Below are 19,888 nucleotides of genomic sequence, written 5' to 3' on the forward strand. Positions count from 1 at the left end.
GCTTGATAATGGAAGAGTGTATAAATATTGCAACCAACTTTAATTGGTAGCACAAAAGAGCCTAAAGTCACTTTTTATTGCCCCAACAAAAGGATGGAATCACTTGTGGTAGTAAGCTACTTGATTTTTTTCTTACCTTTATTGCTCACGAGATTTAAAGTACCCAACCCCACATATTATTTGGCCGAGTAAAAATTGGGCAGACAAAATATTTAAGGAGTGAAAGAAAAGGAATAAGCCATTGAAACCTTTAGGTAAGGTTCTTTTCAGATACCTAAAAGAACTTACCACCTTTTCCTTAAAATAAAACCCTAAAATGGTGTAAATAATAAGCAGTGGCCGGATATTTAGTTGAAATTCATCTTCCCTTCTCAAATAGACTCCAATATAGAATCGAATATCAGTTGCTATGTCTCAACCGTAATAGACCGTTTAGGCCATTTAATTTTATTGACGATCTATCAAGGTTGACTCAGATAATAAGAAAAAAAAATAAGCAAAATTATTTTGAAAACATAATAATCCAAGGAACATTACCTTAAAATCCACAAACAACGATAATGATAATCAATTCCTTAAATAATTATTCTTTGTGGAGTATAAGATTATGAGTCAAAAAAAATAAAAATAAAGAAGAAGACCATAGGACACGAGGGTGATTGGTTGAATGAGTAGGGGACAGAATCGACATCCCGCCCGAAAATAAAGGGAGTCGTACACAGAGCCTTCTTTTATCGTCACTTCCCCTCACGCTCCCTACCCTAAGAATTATACATACAACAATATACATGTATCTATAGCCTGTATGTATTCACGAACCATATATCAATCCAGTGCTTAAGCATGTACGGTTTATTTGTGTACAATCTTGATTAAGCGCGAACACGCGTAGTCTGCCATACACATATAAATCACAGTGGTGGCAGCGCAGCTCGTCGCAGCCGCTGCTGCTTCTGTTCTGTCAATTGCAGGTCTCTTATGTATTTTTGTGTTTGTATTTATATTGTCACTAATTTTAGGATTGTGCAATTATTTAGCAAAAGTATTGAATAATCTATGTTTATTGTGATAAATACTAAAGAAACGAGGAGTAAACTTTGATTTGATGTTGTAAGAGGAAAAGGGGCCTCGTAATGCTAAGAAACAAAAGGTTATCTTTCTCTCTCTTTTTTCATAGACAGACAGTCTTTTCTGACTACCTCTCTCTCTCTATTTATATATATAATAATGGACCATAAATTTATCAAACAGAGCTGATAATTTTTTCTCAAATTGCTGGGTTTACTGTTTATTTTGGTCTTAGGGCTTGAATATGGTTTTTGGATTAATCGATTTGAATACTGTGAACACCGACGACGAGACGTCGTCGTTCGATTCACCTTCGTCTTCGTCCGGGAATTTGGAATTGCCTGCGTCGGCTGTCTGTATGGAGCTGTGGCACGCGTGTGCAGGTCCGTTGATTTCGCTGCCCAGAAAAGGGAGTGCAGTCGTATACTTTCCTCAGGGGCACTTGGAGCGTATCTCCGATCACACTGCCTTAGCTTCTGATCTTCCTCCACACGTTTTCTGCCGGGTTGTTGATGTTAAACTCCATGTAAGCTTATATTATGCTGGATTAACTCCTCCGTGTAAAAGCTTGAGCAGATTTTGCTGATTTCGAGTACTTCCATTTTCTTGTTAATTTCGAATAATATCTAGGCGGAGGAGGCTAATGATGAGGTTTATGCACAAGTTTCTTTGGTTCCAGATAATGAGGTATGGTTTAATGACGCTCAAATTTACATTATAGTCTGGATTAATTGTATATAGTTGTTTTCCGCTTTGATTTTCTCTACTTATATATGAAACTGCTAAATATAGCAAATATGACCCAACCAAAATTCTCTATTGTCGTATGTTTCTTGGATAAAAGTGAGAGCGCTTTAACAGCATAGATAAATGAGGCATCTTTGTCTAAAATATGCAATTTTCTTTCCTTTTGAAATTTAAAAAGTATTTTTCCTATTAAAATGAAAATATATTTGGTTAATACTTGCTAAAAGAGATGTCTCTGCTTTATTTGGGATTTTAATAAAGCTGCAATAGTTCCGCTTAGTCTTTTCTTTCAATGTTTGTATGGAATCATGTAATCTTAACAACTCCGTTCTTTTAATGACCATATGAGATGTTGATTTTCTCGCTCTTCTAGTCCGAGGTATAGCATAAGGATGACGATGGAAACGCGAGCTGAGTGCATTACGTTTTTGCTAATTAAATTTTCTTCCATTTGCTACAAAAAAAAAAATAATAATAAAAAAAAAAAAATTGTAGTTCTTCATTAAAAAGTCAAGAGTATACATTATTCAAGGCTAGCGAAACGGAAAATGCTTAACATGTTATATTTGGGCTTCTGGTTTAATTGCATAAACCGAGATTCTCTTACATTTTGGCAGATTGAGCAGAAATGGAAGGAAGGGGAAATTGAAGCAGAGGGGGAAGAAGAAGACACTGTAGGTGCTGAGAAGTCTATAACGCCCCATATGTTCTGTAAAACTCTCACTGCTTCTGATACTAGCAGTCATGGTGGTTTCTCTGTTCCTCGTCGGGCTGCAGAGGATTGCTTCCCTTCCCTGGTAATTTGAATCACATTTCTCTTCACATTGTTCTTTATCTTTTGTTGAACCTGCTATGAAAATTTAATTGCTGAACATTTATTTGAAGAATGAATAATCGAGTATGATAAGTTGAAGACTTGGTTTGTCACAAGGATGAATTCTACTTTTGTAGGACTATGAACAACAGAGGCCTTCACAGGAGCTAGTAGCTAAGGACTTGCATGGGACTCTTTGGAAATTTCGACATATTTATAGAGGTGAAAACTTTAAATTCATCTGTTAATGTTGTGGGAATGCATGGGTTTAGTGAATACAGAAGGAACTTTGGCGATCAACTCCTTAATTTAGTACATTATCATTTTTTTTCCTTTCGTTGAGCAGGGCAGCCTCGCAGGCATTTGCTTACTACTGGTTGGAGTGCATTTGTAAATAAGAAGAAGCTTGTGTCTGGAGATGCTGTGCTTTTTTTGAGGTACGGAAATTTACTATTTGCTGAAGCTTTTAGTTGCTTTTTCCGTTTTTCATTTTTTTTCTTCCTTTGATTGTTGTATCTTTTCATCTGTGACAGGGTTGCTGATGGAGAACTCAGACTAGGAATCCGAAGAGCTGCTCAAGTTAAAATTGGCACTGCTTTCCCAGCTCCATATTGTCAACAGTTTACTTCTAGTAGCATGGCTTCTGTAGCACATGCTATATCTACCCGAAGGGTGTTTAATATTTGTTACAATCCAAGGTATTTTAACCAGCCAAAAGACTTTCCCTAAAGCCCTTTGTGTTCAATTTCATTACTGATTTGTGAATATTGATGGATTTGTTTGACGTGATTTGTCATAAAAATGGTCCTTCCTATATTAGTGTATGGGCTTCACATTTCCACTTAGTTGTCATTGTTCGTGGGTTCGTCCTTTTATTGATACTGCAAAAATGCTGTATAATTTTGACCAAGAGGGTGGGTCACATGCACTATGTTGACCTCTAATTCATCTTACATGAAAACTACTTACAACATTGTGCTAGAAGAGTCCACAAGATAGTTTTGGAGGCACTACATAAAATTATACTTGTGATGTGGTTCACAGCATGTGTTTTGTATGATTTTGATGTTAGGCACTTCCGATTAGGTCTAATTGGATACTCGCAACAGCTAGCCATTTTTCAACTTATCCTCGAGAATATTAATTATCTTTGTATCAGAATGATATTTTATTATATGTAACACATTATGACAGCATGACTTCACATTGTTCTTTCGTTATTGTGAATCAACTACTTTTCTACTTTTTCCCTGGTTGTACTTCATATTCTCTTAACTTCTATTTTTGCAGGGCCAGTTCATCAGAGATCATTGTACCTTACCATAAATTTTTAAAGAGTCTTGCACATTCCTTTTCTGCTGGAATGAGATTCAAAATGCACTTCGAAGCTGAAGATGCAACAGAGAGAAGGTTGGTTACTTGGTTTTGTAGTGGCTACTGAATTTCATATGCATTCATCGTCACAATTTAATCAATATTGTTTCAGCAGGTGCAGTGGACTCGTTATTGGTGTCAGTGACTTGGATCCTGTTAGATGGCCAGGTTCAAAATGGAGGTGCTTAGTGGTATGTTATTTGTTTTGTTCCCTTCTTCTATCAGCATAAATCACATTGGTAGTTATATATGCATAAACACAAATATGGCTTTCATTCTTTCTAGTGATGTAAATGTGTAGGTATTATTCCCTGCTTTAAGTTGGAGCTTTCAGTTTTTGCGTGCATGCTTGCTTTGGAAAAGTTTTAAAATCTTTGTTGTAAATTTTTTAGCTGATATAAAATTTAACAGTCACCACTTTATAGTTTTCCCCGGGTACAAAAAATTTCCAATAAACTAACAATTACAGATTCATGAATGTAACTATTTCTTGGAACAAACTGCAGAGGGTTGTTGCCCCACCACAGCTACACAGATTTCATATCAGATTATCAGGCTGTAGATAGTAGGTTTTTGTTTGTTTGTTTGTTTTTTTTTTTTTTTTTTCAAGTAAAACACCATCTAATCCTAGGCAGGATTTTTAGGTATGGGAGAGGGACATAAATATTACATCCAGAGTTATAGTTAAGAGGGGAGTGAGAAAATTCGGCAAAGAAACGCGTAATCATGGAGAGATTATCTCCATTAAAAGAGCAGAAAAAATAACAGCTTACAAAGTAAATGAGGTTGTACCGACTCCCTTGCATAAATAATAAAAGCAAAATAGAAGCCTAATAAATTCTCAATTATTTGTCAATTTGCTGTCTGCTCTAAAATGTGCCAAACAACTCTTATTTTCTTATACACGTAGATTCTATTTATCCAAATTAAGAAATCTCTAGTTGCTTATTGAAAGGGAACAAATTTATAATTCCTTACGTTCATCTGGAAGAGGAAGTCCATGCATTTATAACTTGAGCATTTTATGCTCATTTTGCTTTCTGTATTATTGTTTGTTGTCCTACGGTGAAATTGTTGTCATGCCTGAAGCCATTTCTTTGTGACATCCAAAGTTCTAATGTTTTGTTTGCTGACCTTTGCAGGTGAGGTGGGATGATATGGAAGGTAATAGGCATACTAGGGTTTCACCTTGGGAGATTGAACCATCTGGTTCGGCATCTGGACCCAGCAGCTTTTTGGTACCAGGTACAAAGAGAACTAGGGGCAGCTTGCCAACAACAAAACCTGATTTTCCAATTCCCAGAGGTCTCTTCCATTTATTTTACATTTTTGTGTTATACTAGTTGAATGTTCTTCTATGAGGAATCTTAAGCAGTCAATAAAATCCTGCAGATGGGAATGAACCTTCGGATTTTGGGGAACCTTCAAGGTTCCAGGTCTTGCAAGGTCAAGAAATTTTTTGTTTTAGTACTCCGCATGGTGGTCAATCTCAAAGTCAATGTCTATCAAAAATGAGGTGCTTTCCTGGTTTTAGAACTTCAATGATTTCTGGAGTAGCCAGCAACATCAGGCATCTTCAGGAAGACTCAGGGACCCCCTCTGCGGGCACAGGCTTTGTTGAATCGTCTCGATTCTGTAAGGTCTTGCAAGGTCAAGAAACTTCCTCAAGCCTGCCATATGGAAGAGGCCCAGCTGCCAACCAATTCCAGGAAAATAGTGGCAGTGTTCGGTTGCCAAATTATGGAAGTCATTGGTCTGCTCAAGGTCAGGGATATACTCAAATGCGCCATTCTGCACAGTTGGTACAGGAGTCTTCGCCTTCTTCTGTGCTGTTATTTCAGCAGCCCAACTCTCCACCATGTAACTTGCAAGCTTTGCATTTGCATCAGAAGAAGCGTGAAACGAGCAGTAGGGATTCGGTTGACTTTGAAAGATACGCTAGGGAACCATTTCAGAGTGGCTCTGCACTGGAAGATGTGCTAAGAAATGGATCTTCGGGTCAATCAGAAGAGTATAACCAAATTGAATCTTCATATCCAAGAGGCAGTCAAAATTTGGTTTCCATGTGTAAAAAGGGCTGCATGCTCTTCGGTTTTTCCTTGATTGATGGAAAACACGGTGCAAGTAAGGAGGACAATTTAACTGAATCGACAACTTCATATAACCATGGAACTAAATTTCTCGCGTGCAATGAAGAGCAGGTTCATCCAAGTCCTCCAGTGCCAATCAAGGTAATGAGTAGCAGTTGTACGAAAGCAAGGGACATGCATGCTGTAAGAGATGTGCTTCTGACATAGCATTATTAGTGTGGCATAGATGATGGATGGTTTTGCTGTAAACAGCACAATTGGTTCCTCTGTATCATCAATTGTTCCATTTGTGATCGAACTTTACATTGACAGTAGCTTTCCCAAGGTTAAAGCGAATGAAGACTCGTTGAATTGACCTGGGAGATGTTTTGATGCTTGTTGAAGATGTTTTACGGCTTCAATCTTGTTTCTTAAGTTTTACCAGTAATCAAATGGTATTAGTTTGGAGCTTTCGACATCATGTGATGTTGTACTAATGGCATTCTTAGTTGTGCATTCTCTCGGCCTGAGTCCTACCGGATGAGAGAAATGACATATGTATATCACTTTTTATCTTTCCGGAGTGTAAAATATTGTAGTGCTTGAATGTGTTACTCTAATGTGTGTTAAGAGGTGGAATCAAATTGTTTCTGCTTGATGGGACCTTGATTAAATATATTAAGTCCTTGTTTGAGCCATATTATTTTCATAAGAATATATTTTTGAATAGTGTATTGATGAGAAATGTATGGGTAAAAAATAAGGAAAATATTTGAATTTGCGTATAATATTATTCTATTGAAGAATTTGTGGTTGAAATGATATCAAATTATTATTGAAGAACGTATTTTTTTTGAAATAATGCCAAATAGAGCCTAAGAAATTTCAACTGCAATGGTAATTGTAATAGTAAAATAGAGCAATAAAGGGGAGGTTGAGTTACTGTCCTCGTTGATAAGACAAAAATGACAAAAATTAAGGGTGCGTTCTTTTTGCTGTTTTCGGACCCTTTTTTGTTTTCGATTTTCCAAAATTGCGAAAACGCGTTTTTGAAAACAAAAAATTTTTTTTTACAGAAATCAGAAAACGGTGTTTTTATCATTTTGGACGTTTTCTGTTGAAAACTTGGAAAACTTCAAAACGTGGAAAATGCATCCATTTTGAAGACTCCCGTCTCTGCCTCACTCTCTCGCCTGGAAATGGTTTGGACAGAGAAGCTGCAGTTCCTCGTGACGTGGTTGATGGTAGTGACCTATTCATCGTTGAATCCAACTCTCTAGCTGTGTTTTTTCAACAGCGAACTCGGACACTGCAACCTCGATTTTCGACGCCGACGCCGATGCCGACGACACGACTCACGGCCGCGGACCACCAGTCCTAGCATCGCCTCATCATGGCGCACCCAATGAACCTATGGGTCATGACCAATTTTGAACCAATGGGGCCGAACCAAGCTAGGCAGGTAATCTGCCGATTTGGGGATTTTTTTTGGTTTTCTTGATTTTCTTATTTTTTGATGTGTTGGTTGGTGCGGTGTAGTGACTGGTGCAGTGGTGGTTGTGTTGATTTTGGTGGTGGCAACCGCAGTGGTACTGTGTGGTGGTGGTGGTGACGATGACAAGCAGTGGTTGTGTTGATTTCAGTTGGCATTGGATTGGTGGTGCTGGTAATAGTGGTTGACGGTTCATGGAGGTGGCAGTGGGGTTGATTTTGGTTGATTTCGACAATGTTGATGGTGGCGGTGGTGTTGTTTAGTGGTGCGGTGGTATTGTCGTGGTTTAGAAAATTTCAAAGTAAACATGTTTTCCATTTTGTTGTTTTGAGAAACTGTTTTTCAAAATAACAAAAATAACGTATTTTCAACTATTTCAAAACAAACACTCAAAACACAAAACTCAAAATACAAAACTGAAACACAAAGAGAACATAGTTTAAAGTTGTTAACTAGCGTCAGTAGCATGGACAAAACTGGATCCCGGTAAAGGAAAAAGCCCCTGAGAAGGGGGAAGAGGCTCAGAATAGGGCGTGATAGAGATACTTGTTGACTTACCATGCTTGAAATAACATAGAAATTAGACGGGAGACCGTCACGGTTGGTGACTTTGTTAAATTTTCAAAGGTTGAGGACTAAAATGTGATGGAAAATTGAAGTTAAAACCTTAAGAGAGAGTCGTGCGAAAAAGTAGCCATGTCAATTGTTTTCCCCCATCTTCCTGAAAAGCTCAATTTTATAAATGGGTTAATTTCACAAACGGTCACTGAAGTTTAAAATTTTCAGTAACGGTCACTTAAGTATTGAGACGCTTTCAAAAACGGTCATTGAAGTTTAAAAAGTTTATGAAACGGTCACTGAAATTGAAAAACACTTTTTTAGTTTTTTTGATTATATTTGCGGCAATTTTTCGGCTACTTCCAACCACCGATACCATCGAATTTTGATACCGTTGGAAAGCCCACAACGTCCTCTTCAATTACCACTCAAAATCTCTCCGTAACACCAAGGAATTAGACTGAAAAATCATCGCAAAAGTCGGCCCAAAAAATCTGAAAATCTACCCAGATTTTCAGATTTTTGGGCTACTTTTACGGCAATTTTTCAGCGACTTTCGACCACCAAAACAACCGGATTTTGATACCGTTGGAAAGCCCACAATGTCTTCTTCAATTAACATCCAAAATCTCCCCCAAACTCCAAAAGGTTCGGCCGGAATAAACCCGCAAAGTGGTCATCCCAAAAAGGCGAAAATCTAGTATGTCAAATTTGTGAGTTTATTCCGGCCGAATCCTTTGGAGTTTTGGAGAGATTTTGAATGTTAATTAAAGAGGACATTGTGGAGTTTCCAATGGTATCCAAATTTGACTATTTTGGTGGTCGAAAGTTGAAATCGCCGCAAAGGTCCACCAAAAATCTGAAAATTTGGGCAGATTTTTGCCTTTTCGGATGGTCATTTTGTGGGTTTATTCCGACCGAATCCTTTGAAGTTTAGGGGAGATTTTTTGTTGTAATTGAAGAGGACATTATAGGCTTTCCAACGGTATCAAAATCTGGTGGTATCGGTGGTCGGAAGTTGTCGAAAAATTGTTGCAAAAGTAGCTAAATTTTTTTAAAATTTCAGTGACCATTTTTTAAAGCGTTCCAATACTTAAGTGACCGTTATTGGAAGTTTTAAACTTCAGTGACAGTTTTGTAATTTTTCTGTAAGATCAGTGACCGTTTGTGAAATTATAAATACGAGTTATTTCCGTACCTCCACAAATCTAACCTTCTTCTTCAAGAAATACAACGCCTCTCAACTGGTCAAACCCCTCGTTTCTTTCTCGCCCGCCCAAACACATAAATTCAATTCGCACTTCTTTTTTTGAATGGTACAGATTAAAGGATCAATATAACAAGAAGAAAAAGAAAGATAGGGAAAAAGAGTGATCAGTAATGGTCCTTCCTTTATTGAAGCTTGGGACGCTTGCATTGAAGACTCTGAGCAAACCCATAGCTGCTAGGCTCAAGAGAGAAGCTGGGCTACACCCAAGATTTCGAAATCTCATCATCAGCATGGCTCAGGTATTGTTATTATTAGTTTATAAATTAGTGGATGGTGTCTGATTATTCATATGTGAAAGTAGATCGGTTGTTTTAGGGTTGTTATGGATTCATAAATTGAAATGGACACTGCTTTATTAGCATAGGGTTATTGCTGAAACTTATCATGCTTTCTTGATCCGGAATTATTTGATTTTATTGCCTTATTTTGTTCCTTTCTGGGCAAAAAGTCCCCCTTTTGTTTATTGCAATCGTAGTCCGCTGTTTCCTAACATTGTTTACGGACAGTTTATTATCGGTGAATAAAGGATAAAACCAATTGTACAGACAGTTTTTTTTACAGGTGCTGCCAGTGTTCTTGTTTTTTTTCCCCCAATTGCAAATGGAAACGTGACAAGTGTAATTCTGTAAAAGTCCTGTCAAAAAAATCTGTTCATTATGTTTAATTGGAGCCTTTCCAATAAGGAAAATGCCATATGTACCAAGGTATGATTTATAGAATTTTATAGAGCATTCACATTGGGTGGGCCACATGTGATTAAAATATTGTCAAAAAATATCATCCCACCCACCCCCATGTGTGTGTCCTGTACGGACTCTGCGAATCAAGGCCTGTGCCTGTAGCTTTGTCCCACGATAATTTGGACATAATAAACATAATTCATGCCTATCCCTGTCAGCTGCTTTATCAGGCATTAAATAATGTGAAATATGGAGCACGGAGTATATATGTACCTGTAGCATATTAAGCAAAAATTGGCATTGAAACATTCTGTGAATTCCTTTATTTGTGAGACATTAGCAAATATGAATGGAACCACAGATTGTCGTGGTCTATTTGAATCGCTTGTAACTATAGAGATTTGGAACCTACGTCCGGTTGTTGGCTTTAAGGCAGGATGGAGAGGGGTTTGGAGCTCTTTTTTGGATTGAAAAGTGGCAATAAAGCATAGGCACGAGGACATTTGTTGATCTTCAATCCTACTATAACACAGTTCATTATCTCCCCCATGTGTGCAAAACCTGATGGTTGATATGTACTCGGATAAGGACTTCATTTAGATTTTTAGTTGTTGAGCTACCTGTTGTACCATCAGATCAAATAATGCCAATAGCTATATATCAAGTCTTCATCTCACGATTTTAGCTTCCTTGAGGGGGTCCTTGGTTTTTGTGAAGTGATTTTCTTTGTCGTTTCTATTTCTGGCGCGTGTCAACTGTTATAGCCTCCTCAATCTTCATCTTTGTCATTATATATATTTGGATGTTGCTTTTGTCTTAAAATTTACCATTATCTTGTAACTTCTGTTTCTTTGTCTAATTTAATCAAGTCTTGAGTGCCTATTTGTTTATCCAAGATAATTGTTTCTTATTATATTCTCCGCCAGTTTCTAAATTTGTCATATCTCTGTGCCTTGTTATGTATTTGGCACAAGTGTGAGTAATTGAATACATTCATAGTACTTTTTGTCCGTGCACTGTCTATTGAAATCAGGCAAATCACAGGATGACAACAACAATGCAACGACGCATATATGGTCATGCTACCGATGTTGAAATTCGGCCTTTGAATGAAGAGAAAGCTGTTCAGGCTGCTGTGGACCTGCTAGGGGAACTATTCGTTTTCTCGGTAAATTGTCTCTGTCTTTAATTCTCTTTGTATGTTGACTAACTATCTCCTTTTGGCTGACAGTTTGAGGTAGTCTTTACACATGAGAATTTACTAAGGAACAAAATAAATTGATAGTAGCTCAACACCTGTATGAAAATGAAAAATGATGTGCCATATTTTATCTTTGATGGAAGACAAGAGGCTTATTTTCTTAGAGTGCATCTGTATGTTTCCTTTTATAGGGACGTCAAGGTATTGCCTGATATCCAGCTGCATGAAATAATGACTTCTGGAAACAGTGAAGTCATGCTGCCAAAGTGTGCATCTTATGTTCTGTAGGATGTTGCTTTATTGTACTTTGTATTCCTGGGGTTGCAGTTCTGCCGTGGCAAGAGGACTTGTGTTATAACTATTGAAGTACCTGGCTGCTGATGTCTTTTTTCATTAATTCATGCTTGATTTAATTCCCCGATCCGCATATGTCATTTAAACAATATTTGTCCAGGAACAAAACAACATACCATTTTATATCCTATTCTGATACTCTTTCTGTGTTGAGTCTGTTGACCTAAGAGGGGAATATACAAATAAGCAGGATTCCTTGACTGCTGTATTTTCAGACAGCCAAGGACCTTCCAAATTCTATTAGCCCATTCTGTTACACTTCCAACCTCTCAAAGCAAACCTCCCAACAATTTTTTATTTTTTATTTTAATAATTTTAGAAAGTGAGTTCACATGATGCTATAACTTTTTAAACATGTTAAATAAATTCACTATGGGCTTCTAGTTGAGCTTCCCATGAGAAAATATCTAGTTATGAAATGATAAAAATACAACTTGTTCTCCCCTTTGTAACACATTTAAATCTGTCTTAGTGTAGAGTGAAAGTGTGATGTCAAATTATTTTCCTGATTGACAAACATCCCAAAATCATCATTGCTTCAATCATTTTAAGTGCGAAGAGACCCGTTGACTTCATAATCGGCAATCAACCTTGTATACTTTCACGTGGATTTATTGAACTATTGTTTGATGATAGCTGCAAGTTTTTAAGATGTCTTGTTGGATCATAATGCAATCCAACCCAATTTTTTGCATGCATGTTGTATGTTATTTAGAGAGGGTTGTGTTATTCTTTCTAATGCCTGGACTCTTCGAAATGGTTAGAGCACTCGTGTCGGACACGACACAACATGAGTCTGGGTATAAGATATGTGTCGGATTCTTCAAGTTTCAACCGGACATTTTATCATTTTATTTCTTCTTTCTTCTTTTTCTTTTCTTTTCTTTTCCATTTTCTTCCTGTTTCTAGAAACACTCTATAAACCTAACGCCACCCCCGAGAGGATGGAGAAAGGCGAAGACGCTAAATTTTCCCTCGTTTCTTTTTTCTTTCCCTTCTCTTTTTTCCTCTTTCTTTCCCTCTCTGTATTGGTGGTTTAGGGTTTTGTTTGTATAAAATGAAAATGGGTTCCATAAAGTACCACTTAGTGCTTCACTTAGTCCAAATAGCAATCAAGTTCCTCATTTTCTATTTTATATAATATATAGTAATTAACTTCCCATAATTGAAAATTAAACCCCAATTCCATTTTATTTGTTTTAGCCCTTTATTCAATACTTATTTTCTTCTTTGTAAACAATTATTTTTGATCTATTCAAAATTACTTCTTGAATTAGCAAAAAAATTGAAGTTTGAAAGAAGTACCCACGTACCCGGAAATTTGGACTCTCATTAGCCATGTCTCTGTATTTTACATTTTAAAAAATAAAAGATCCGACACTTAGATACGTATTAGTATCCAATACCCATACCTGAATTTGAGCATCATAGGTTATTCTGTTTGTTCTAAACTAAGAGCTTGTAATTGCAATGGAACCTAGTGTGTCATTTGTCCTCTATTTGTACTTATGATTCTACTTATGTGATTAGGTTGGAGTAGGTGCTCTCATCTTTGAGGTGCAAAGAAGTTCTAGGTCAGAAGCCAAAAAGGAAGAGCTTCGCAGGCAAGAAATGGAGGTTGGACATCGTTCCTTTATTTTACCTTTCACCCCTAGTTGAGTGTTTTTATGCATATGTGTCAACTTCATTCTTGTAACTTGATCTTCCAGTATTTTCGTGGTTTGCCTTTCTGCAGTTTTATTTAAAATGAAACATACTTTCATTATCTTTAAAATTCTATGTGATGAAGCTGTGGAAGTTTATATGGTCATTACTTTGAGCAGTGACAGTCCTTTGTACCACAGTTTGCTGGAGAGAGGTGATATCCTTTGAGACGAGAGCCATCTCATCATTCATTCTTTTGTTGGTCTGTTATGGGAACCTTCTCTGCGAATTTTCCAGTTATAACTTGCTGAAAGAGAATTTTTATGTGGATGCAATCTGCAAATGGGCCCATTACCAGATAATTTCGCTGCACAAGTAGAGTCCGAAAGGATTTTCTCTGCGGATTCTAAAGTTTGTTGGTTATCCACCATCATTATCCAATAGGCAACCTTCCTGCTTTGGTTTCTAAACATTGCCAACAAGGGCCCAAAGAATTTAAAGGTCATATGCGACTAATTATTAAGAGGCCCTCAAGCATAATTTTTTACAAGTGTAACAACATTTAAATATTTAAATAAAAATAACATATTTTTGTTGGAACGAAGATTTTTTGCAATTCAAAATATAGATTTTTTGTCCTATGAACATCATCTCCTTTTCCTTAAAAATTGAGAAATTTCCAGCATCAGTTACTCCATTTCTTTCCACTTCTACTATGGCTCCATCTAATAGATGTTCAAGACACTTGAATTTGAGTTCCTTAAACTCTCAACTGATTGCATAACGAAAACATACACTTCTACATGTTTCCTCTTTATGGCTCCTTCTTGACATCTTTAGTGTCATGATTTCGACACCATGTCCTGGTGAGGGTAATAATAATTAGAAGCAAAGTATCTCCTCAATTAGTTTATAAGTACTTATGCTTTTCTTGGTATTGAGAGTGCTTAAGGGACTTTGTGGATATTCACTATATGATTTTTTTTCAGCCTTTTAGAGTTGAATATGATGAATACTGAGAATTTGTTCCTTGACTCGGAACAAGATCTCTCGCGAAATCCCGATAGAAATTTTCAGCCTTTAAAAACATTCAAAGTTGAATTTTGATGGCAATAGCTTGACAGGCTTCCACTGTTCGTTGTTCCCATTTGAACACAAACTCACTCTAACCTAAGATAGAAACTTGAAAAAGAGCCCTAGTTAATGCAGGATTCTAATTGAGATTTTGCCTCGCCTATTGTTGGTTTTGCTCTGTCAATGCCTCTTCGGTTCCCTTTTTCATTGGTTGGATGGGTTTTGGACTAGGCGGGATTTGGGGGTTTTTTATTTTTTTTTTAGGCCTATGACAGTGGCCTAGTTTTCCTTGGGCCAGGGCTGGCCTGTTGCTGACTTTTCATTATCATCAATTTGGTACAGCATATTTGCACAAAATTGAGTTGATGGTCCCAATTGACTTTGATACGTGGATTTCACTGGAATCTTTAAAAAACCCTAGCAGGGTTTATAGCTAGCTTGGGGGTCTGTTGTAAAACAACATTTTTATCATCTAGGTTGATGCTGTTAAGTGGAGTTTATGACATTAAGCCCATGTTTGATGGTCATTATTGAGAAAAAAATGATATTTTGGATAGTAATTTTTTGGAGAATATGTCGTTAAAAAGTATGGAAAAATTTTAGGTTTATGTGCAAAATGTTTTATTGTGTGATGTGTGGTTAAAAAATAAGTATGAGAATTAAAGAGTTTTATTTTAAAGGGGACTGAATGTTGCTAGATTTTTAAACTTATATGTGATATTTAGAGTATTTCTAAGAGACTCTTTATTTATAAAGAACATCTTATGTATTATAGAGAGCATTTTCAAAATTAGAGAGAAATTTTTATGCACTCCAACAAACTCTCTATTTTGACTCTCATTTTGGTTTTCTGAAAAACATTTATTGATTTTTTTATATTTTATTTAACATAAATTTGTGTATATATCAATTGATCAATCAATTTAAATGTTGTTTGAATAGTTTAAAAAGTAGAATATTGAAATGTGTGATTTATTAAATGCAATAATTGTACATTAAGAGCCAAACTCACTCTCTATTTTAAAAAGTTAAAATGGAGTCTCTTGAAGCTTATTTTTTAAGCATCGACCCTCTAAAATAAAGAGCATTTTTTATTTAGAAGGTTTCTTGAAGATGCTCTTAGTGGCTTAGTATTTTAAATCGGAGACCAGTGACTCTGACTTGTTATGAAAACCACTAGGAAATACATAGGCATTCATCCGTTGTACTACTCATGAGCTCTATAAACTAATTGCTTGATGCATAATTGTATTTGAGAGTCATGCATCTAAGAAAAGGGATCTCATATTTGTTTTTGTTAATCTGTTGGCTGAGTTAAAATAAAGAGCATTTTTTATTTAGAAGGTTTCTTGAAGATGCTCTTAGTGGCTTAGTATTTTAAATCGGAGACCAGTGACTCTGACTTGTTATGAAAACCACTAGGAAATACATAGGCATTCATCCGTTGTACTACTCATGAGCTCTATAAACTAATTGCTTGATGCATAATTGTATTTGAGAGTCATGCATCTAAGAAAAGGGATCTCATATTTGTTTTTGTTAATCTGTTGGCTGAGAAAATCTTGGTCTCCAGGGAATGAGGCAACGGGATGAAGAGTTGTCGAAAGAGGTGGAGCTTCTTAAGCAGAAACTTGAAGAGCTTGAGCGGTTAGCCAGAGGACGAGGACTTGCTGGTGTTTTTAATCTTAGACATGCAAATACTGAAGATGGGAAGGTGACTGAATCGATGCATCCGAAGGCTGCATGATATATGGAACAGTTTTGCAGTTTTTAGTTCATTCAACTCTAGGCAATCCCTTTGGCCATTCAGTTGTGTTCAATTTTTCCCTTCTAAAGCAAAATAATGCAAATCAACTCTTGCATTCTTGTCCAGAATATTGAATGAAACTAGATGCCAACTTGATTGCTGAGATCTGGAATAACTTAATTTGATATTTATTTAAAAATATACTTTTCAGCTTTTTTTACTTGTCTTTTGATATTAAATTATGATTAGTTGAGAGGTTATTTACTGCATCTCTGATCGAGAATTAAACCAGAACCCTTCTTATAACATCTACAATCGGACCGAATTGGTTGGTTTGGCTCAGATCAAGTGGTTCTACTAAAGAATGTTCACTCCTAATTTTTGTATCGTTTGTTAACACAGGATTAATGCAAGCCAATAAATTCTATGGTTGAGCCTATCTAATGGCTTGAAGGGAGAGAGAGGCTAACGCACAGCAGCTGGGCTGCGTTTTCATGTGCCCGACTTAAAATGTCTTGTTAAAAAGTGATTTTTTACTTGACCTTTTAGTTAAAAAAAAAAAAAGATAATTAAAAATGAAAAAGAAAACCAACAGTAGAGGGAAAAATGAAACTACTAGAGAAGCAAACAAGGGTGTTGGTATTCCTGACTCTGAGCAAAATTCCATTGGATGCACTATGACTATACAAGTAGTTTCATGCCGACTTTTATTATGTATGTATATGAATGCTCACGTATTTTTGTTTTCGATTACCATTGCCGATTGGCCTATTTTAATTGCTCAGAGCTCTTTGATCTTGCAGTTTTGAAAGGTGAAACAATCATAGAGGTTGTATTTTGACAAGAACGGTAATAGAAAGCAAAGATCCTTGCCAGATCATAATGGACGGGGCTGGCAGGAAGCAAGTGATGAACGAATATGGAGGGTTGAAGAGATTTCAATGGAAAACTTCAAGTGGCATCTCTATGAATACGCACCGTATAGCTTGTTGATGGGAAAAAATTTCGAAAGTAACGAATCAGTTGCTCATGGGAAGATTAAGTGCTGAATTTCCATCCGAAAGCAATCACATTGTTAAGACTTCACTTGAAGGAAGGTGGTAGGGTAGTTTTTAGTGATGGCAGCGGGAGGGATTCGGGGCATTTGGCCAAAACCCCACCCCACCTTAGGCGGGGAGTGGGTCGGGGCGAGACAACTTTTTGCCCCGTTTAATTTTTTTATTATTATTTTTTTTAAATTTGAAAGTTTTGAATTATGTTATTATTAGATAATAAAATATAAATTCAAAATAAGTTTTTAATGGGTGAATTATCTAGAAATAAAATTATTTTTAATTTTTTTCTTCATGGGGCGGGATCACCTCCCACGACGGGGCGCCCCACCTTGCCCCACCCGCCCTTGCAACCAGTTCAGGACGGGATGGGGCGAGACGAGGCGAGATAAATTGCCATCCCTAGTAGTCTCAAGGATGGAACCGGAAGCATTTCTTCCGCCTCTAAAGCATGTTTCACTAAAAAAGTTGAGTGGACAATAATTCTATAGGTCCAGGGACTTATGGTGCGTTTTCTTTGTTTGTTATGTTAAAAACCAATAAAAAACTACGTGTCTTTCTGGTAAGAATTCTATCAAACTATTTCTGTACTTGTAGGAAAATTGAAAATCCACAAATCTGCAACTCTTAATATGAAAAACGATCCTACAAAACTCAACAAAGGTTGAAGACTTCTTTCTCACAATTAAACATCAATAAAGACATAAGTACAAGAAAGATTTAATAGAATTTGTATCGACACCGATGTGGCAAGATATAAGTGGATTGTTTTTTTTCCTTTTTTCCCATCTTTCAATGATGTTGCGCCATGCGTTGTCTGTAAGATTTTTCTATTAAAAAATTATGTACTTATAGTATGATTCATTAAACATTGTTCTTAAGTGCGAAGCTTTAGAATTTCTTACCTAATGCATTATAGAACGCTATACTTAAATTGTTCAAATCTTCACAAGTGTATGGTTCAAGCTACATTTTTTATGTAGATTTTTCAATTATAGATTTTGAGAAAAAATGATTTTTCGAATAAGTGATTAAAAAGTTAAAAAAAAATAATAATAATTATAGATCGACAAGCAAAATTATTTTATAAAATAATGTGTGATTAAAACTTTTTTTTTATATGCATACGATGTGATAAGATATAATTGGATCAAAATTTCTTCAACCAAATAAAAAAAGTTACCTAAAAAATAAAAAAAATAAAATAAAATAAGAACTTATTTTTTAACGTTACAAGTAACTTTTTTTTTTTTTAACAAAATTTTTTATTTTATTTCAAAAAAATTTAAAACTTTTTTATTTTTATTTTACATTATTAAAATAAATTTTTATTTTATTTTACACGCGACTAAACAAAAACAGAAAAAGAATAGAGTTAGAGTTAGTAGAGTTTTAAATATATATAAAAGAAGTTTGGTAGTTATGGTGAAATGTTATATGAAATTGAGTGTCCGTAGTGAAATAAAATCAAATTGAGTGATCGTGATGATACTATGTATAAAGTTAGGTGGTCACGATGAAATAAAATTAAATTGAGTTGCTATAATAACATTAAAGTGTAAAATTGGATAATCATCGGTGGATTTAACTTGAAACGCATGCATGATAAGATAAATCGTAATATGAGTTGTCGAACTGGAGAAACTCGGAGTGAATATAACAGTAGAAGAGTCAAACACCCTGTAATAGTCTTCAGCTAGGGTTTAAACAGAAGATTCACGAAAAGAGCCAACGATACGCATACCATTTGCTTCTTTCGTAAAATTGAGTATTGAGGCTACGAGAATGGGAAGAGGAAAGTTCAAGGGTAAACCCACTGGCCGTCGCCAGTTCTCCACTCCCGAACAGATGAGTATGTTCTCTTTCATCTTCTCTATCTGTCACTTATCATATATGTACGTATGTGTATTCATGTTTCAGCTGTTGCGTGGAAATTGATATTTGTATAGAAATCTGATTCAACTGAGATCCGTGTTTGCCGGGAAGGTGGAGCCAATTTTGTTCCTGAAAACGTTGAATTTTAATTTAATAATTTAGGGATTGAAATGTTGGTTTTCTTGGATTCAACGTTGGAAAGTTATGTTATTCAAGTTTCATCTGTCCTTTTTAAAAAAAAAAAATAGTTTGTAAGAGGCTGTTGGAGTATATAATTATTCTTCCTATTGAGAAGTAGTCAAAACTTGAAGAAAATTTTAAGAAGTAAATCCATTTGTACCTGGAGAATGCATCTCAAAACTTATGTAATATATTGAACCATTAATATTTTGCTGCTCGGAAGCAAATATATTCATTGATAGGAAATTGAACATTAGTCTTCTAGAAAATCATTAAAACTGAAGAAGCTGAATTGCCAAGCTTCATACCAAAGACTCAAAGTATTACCATCTCCAGTAGAGCTATTGCTAGACCTAGTTTGATTTGGTTGAATTGGCACAGAAGTGGGTTGGGGAGAAGCTGCGTCTCTTCATTCAATAGAAAAACTAGCTGACCGAATTAAATGACGCATGAGTTGGACTGGTACTCAACTAGTTGGAACTTGCTGCGTGTCTTTTACACATTGAACCAATACTGTCCATAACACTGTCTCTCTCAGAGCAACAGTTTTCCCAGTGCTTGCGCAATGCCAAAATAAATGTCTGGTTGAAATTCAAGTTACACCGCGTTTATCGTTGTGCCCCAGTTCTTGGAAAGCAGTGTATGCTTCCAATATCTTTAAGCGAAAACTCTCCGTTTAGTAAATTATT

At 36.0% G+C, this 19,888-nt stretch overlaps 3 protein-coding genes across 9 annotated transcripts in view; all 3 read left to right on the forward strand.

Annotated features, from left to right (window-relative positions):
* The first annotated feature begins 706 nt into the window (after window positions 1-706).
* LOC111407245 (auxin response factor 3-like) lies at window positions 707-6,770 on the forward strand. 6 transcript variants are annotated; one of them, XM_023036618.1, is made up of 12 exons: window positions 707-971; window positions 1,082-1,150; window positions 1,304-1,594; window positions 1,699-1,755; window positions 2,433-2,612; window positions 2,767-2,851; window positions 2,976-3,066; window positions 3,163-3,327; window positions 3,920-4,039; window positions 4,116-4,194; window positions 5,146-5,308; window positions 5,396-6,770. In XM_023036618.1, exons 3-12 carry the CDS (start codon window positions 1,313-1,315, stop codon window positions 6,298-6,300), a joined length of 2,127 nt encoding a protein of 708 aa, XP_022892386.1. In that variant the 5' UTR covers window positions 707-971; window positions 1,082-1,150; window positions 1,304-1,312; the 3' UTR covers window positions 6,301-6,770. The 6 variants fall into 6 exon arrangements, with proteins under 6 accessions (XP_022892386.1, XP_022892385.1, XP_022892384.1 ...); XM_023036617.1 differs by having other exon boundaries at window positions 707-1,150; XM_023036616.1 differs by having other exon boundaries at window positions 1,082-1,594.
* A 2,559-nt stretch (window positions 6,771-9,329) lies between these two features.
* Window positions 9,330-16,312, forward strand: LOC111407246 (OPA3-like protein). Its single transcript, XM_023036621.1, has 4 exons — window positions 9,330-9,631; window positions 11,106-11,240; window positions 13,158-13,244; window positions 15,919-16,312. Exons 1-4 carry the CDS (start codon window positions 9,503-9,505, stop codon window positions 16,090-16,092), a joined length of 525 nt encoding a protein of 174 aa, XP_022892389.1. The 5' UTR covers window positions 9,330-9,502; the 3' UTR covers window positions 16,093-16,312.
* A 2,463-nt stretch (window positions 16,313-18,775) lies between these two features.
* LOC111407247 (28 kDa heat- and acid-stable phosphoprotein-like) overlaps window positions 18,776-19,888 on the forward strand; it is a 5,193-nt gene continuing 4,080 nt past the window's right edge. Inside the window, exons 1-2 of one of the 2 annotated variants that reach the window (XM_023036623.1) lie at window positions 18,776-18,890; window positions 18,922-18,996. In XM_023036623.1, coding sequence (XP_022892391.1) covers window positions 18,930-18,996 — 67 coding nt within the window. In that variant the 5' untranslated portion in view covers window positions 18,776-18,890; window positions 18,922-18,929. Of the gene's footprint in view, window positions 18,997-19,888 lie in introns of both variants that reach the window. The other variant, XM_023036622.1, reaches the window with a different exon arrangement.

The sequence above is a fragment of the Olea europaea genome, chromosome 13, assembly GCF_002742605.1.
Source record: "Olea europaea var. sylvestris chromosome 13, O_europaea_v1, whole genome shotgun sequence".
Classification (NCBI taxonomy): domain Eukaryota; kingdom Viridiplantae; phylum Streptophyta; class Magnoliopsida; order Lamiales; family Oleaceae; genus Olea; species Olea europaea.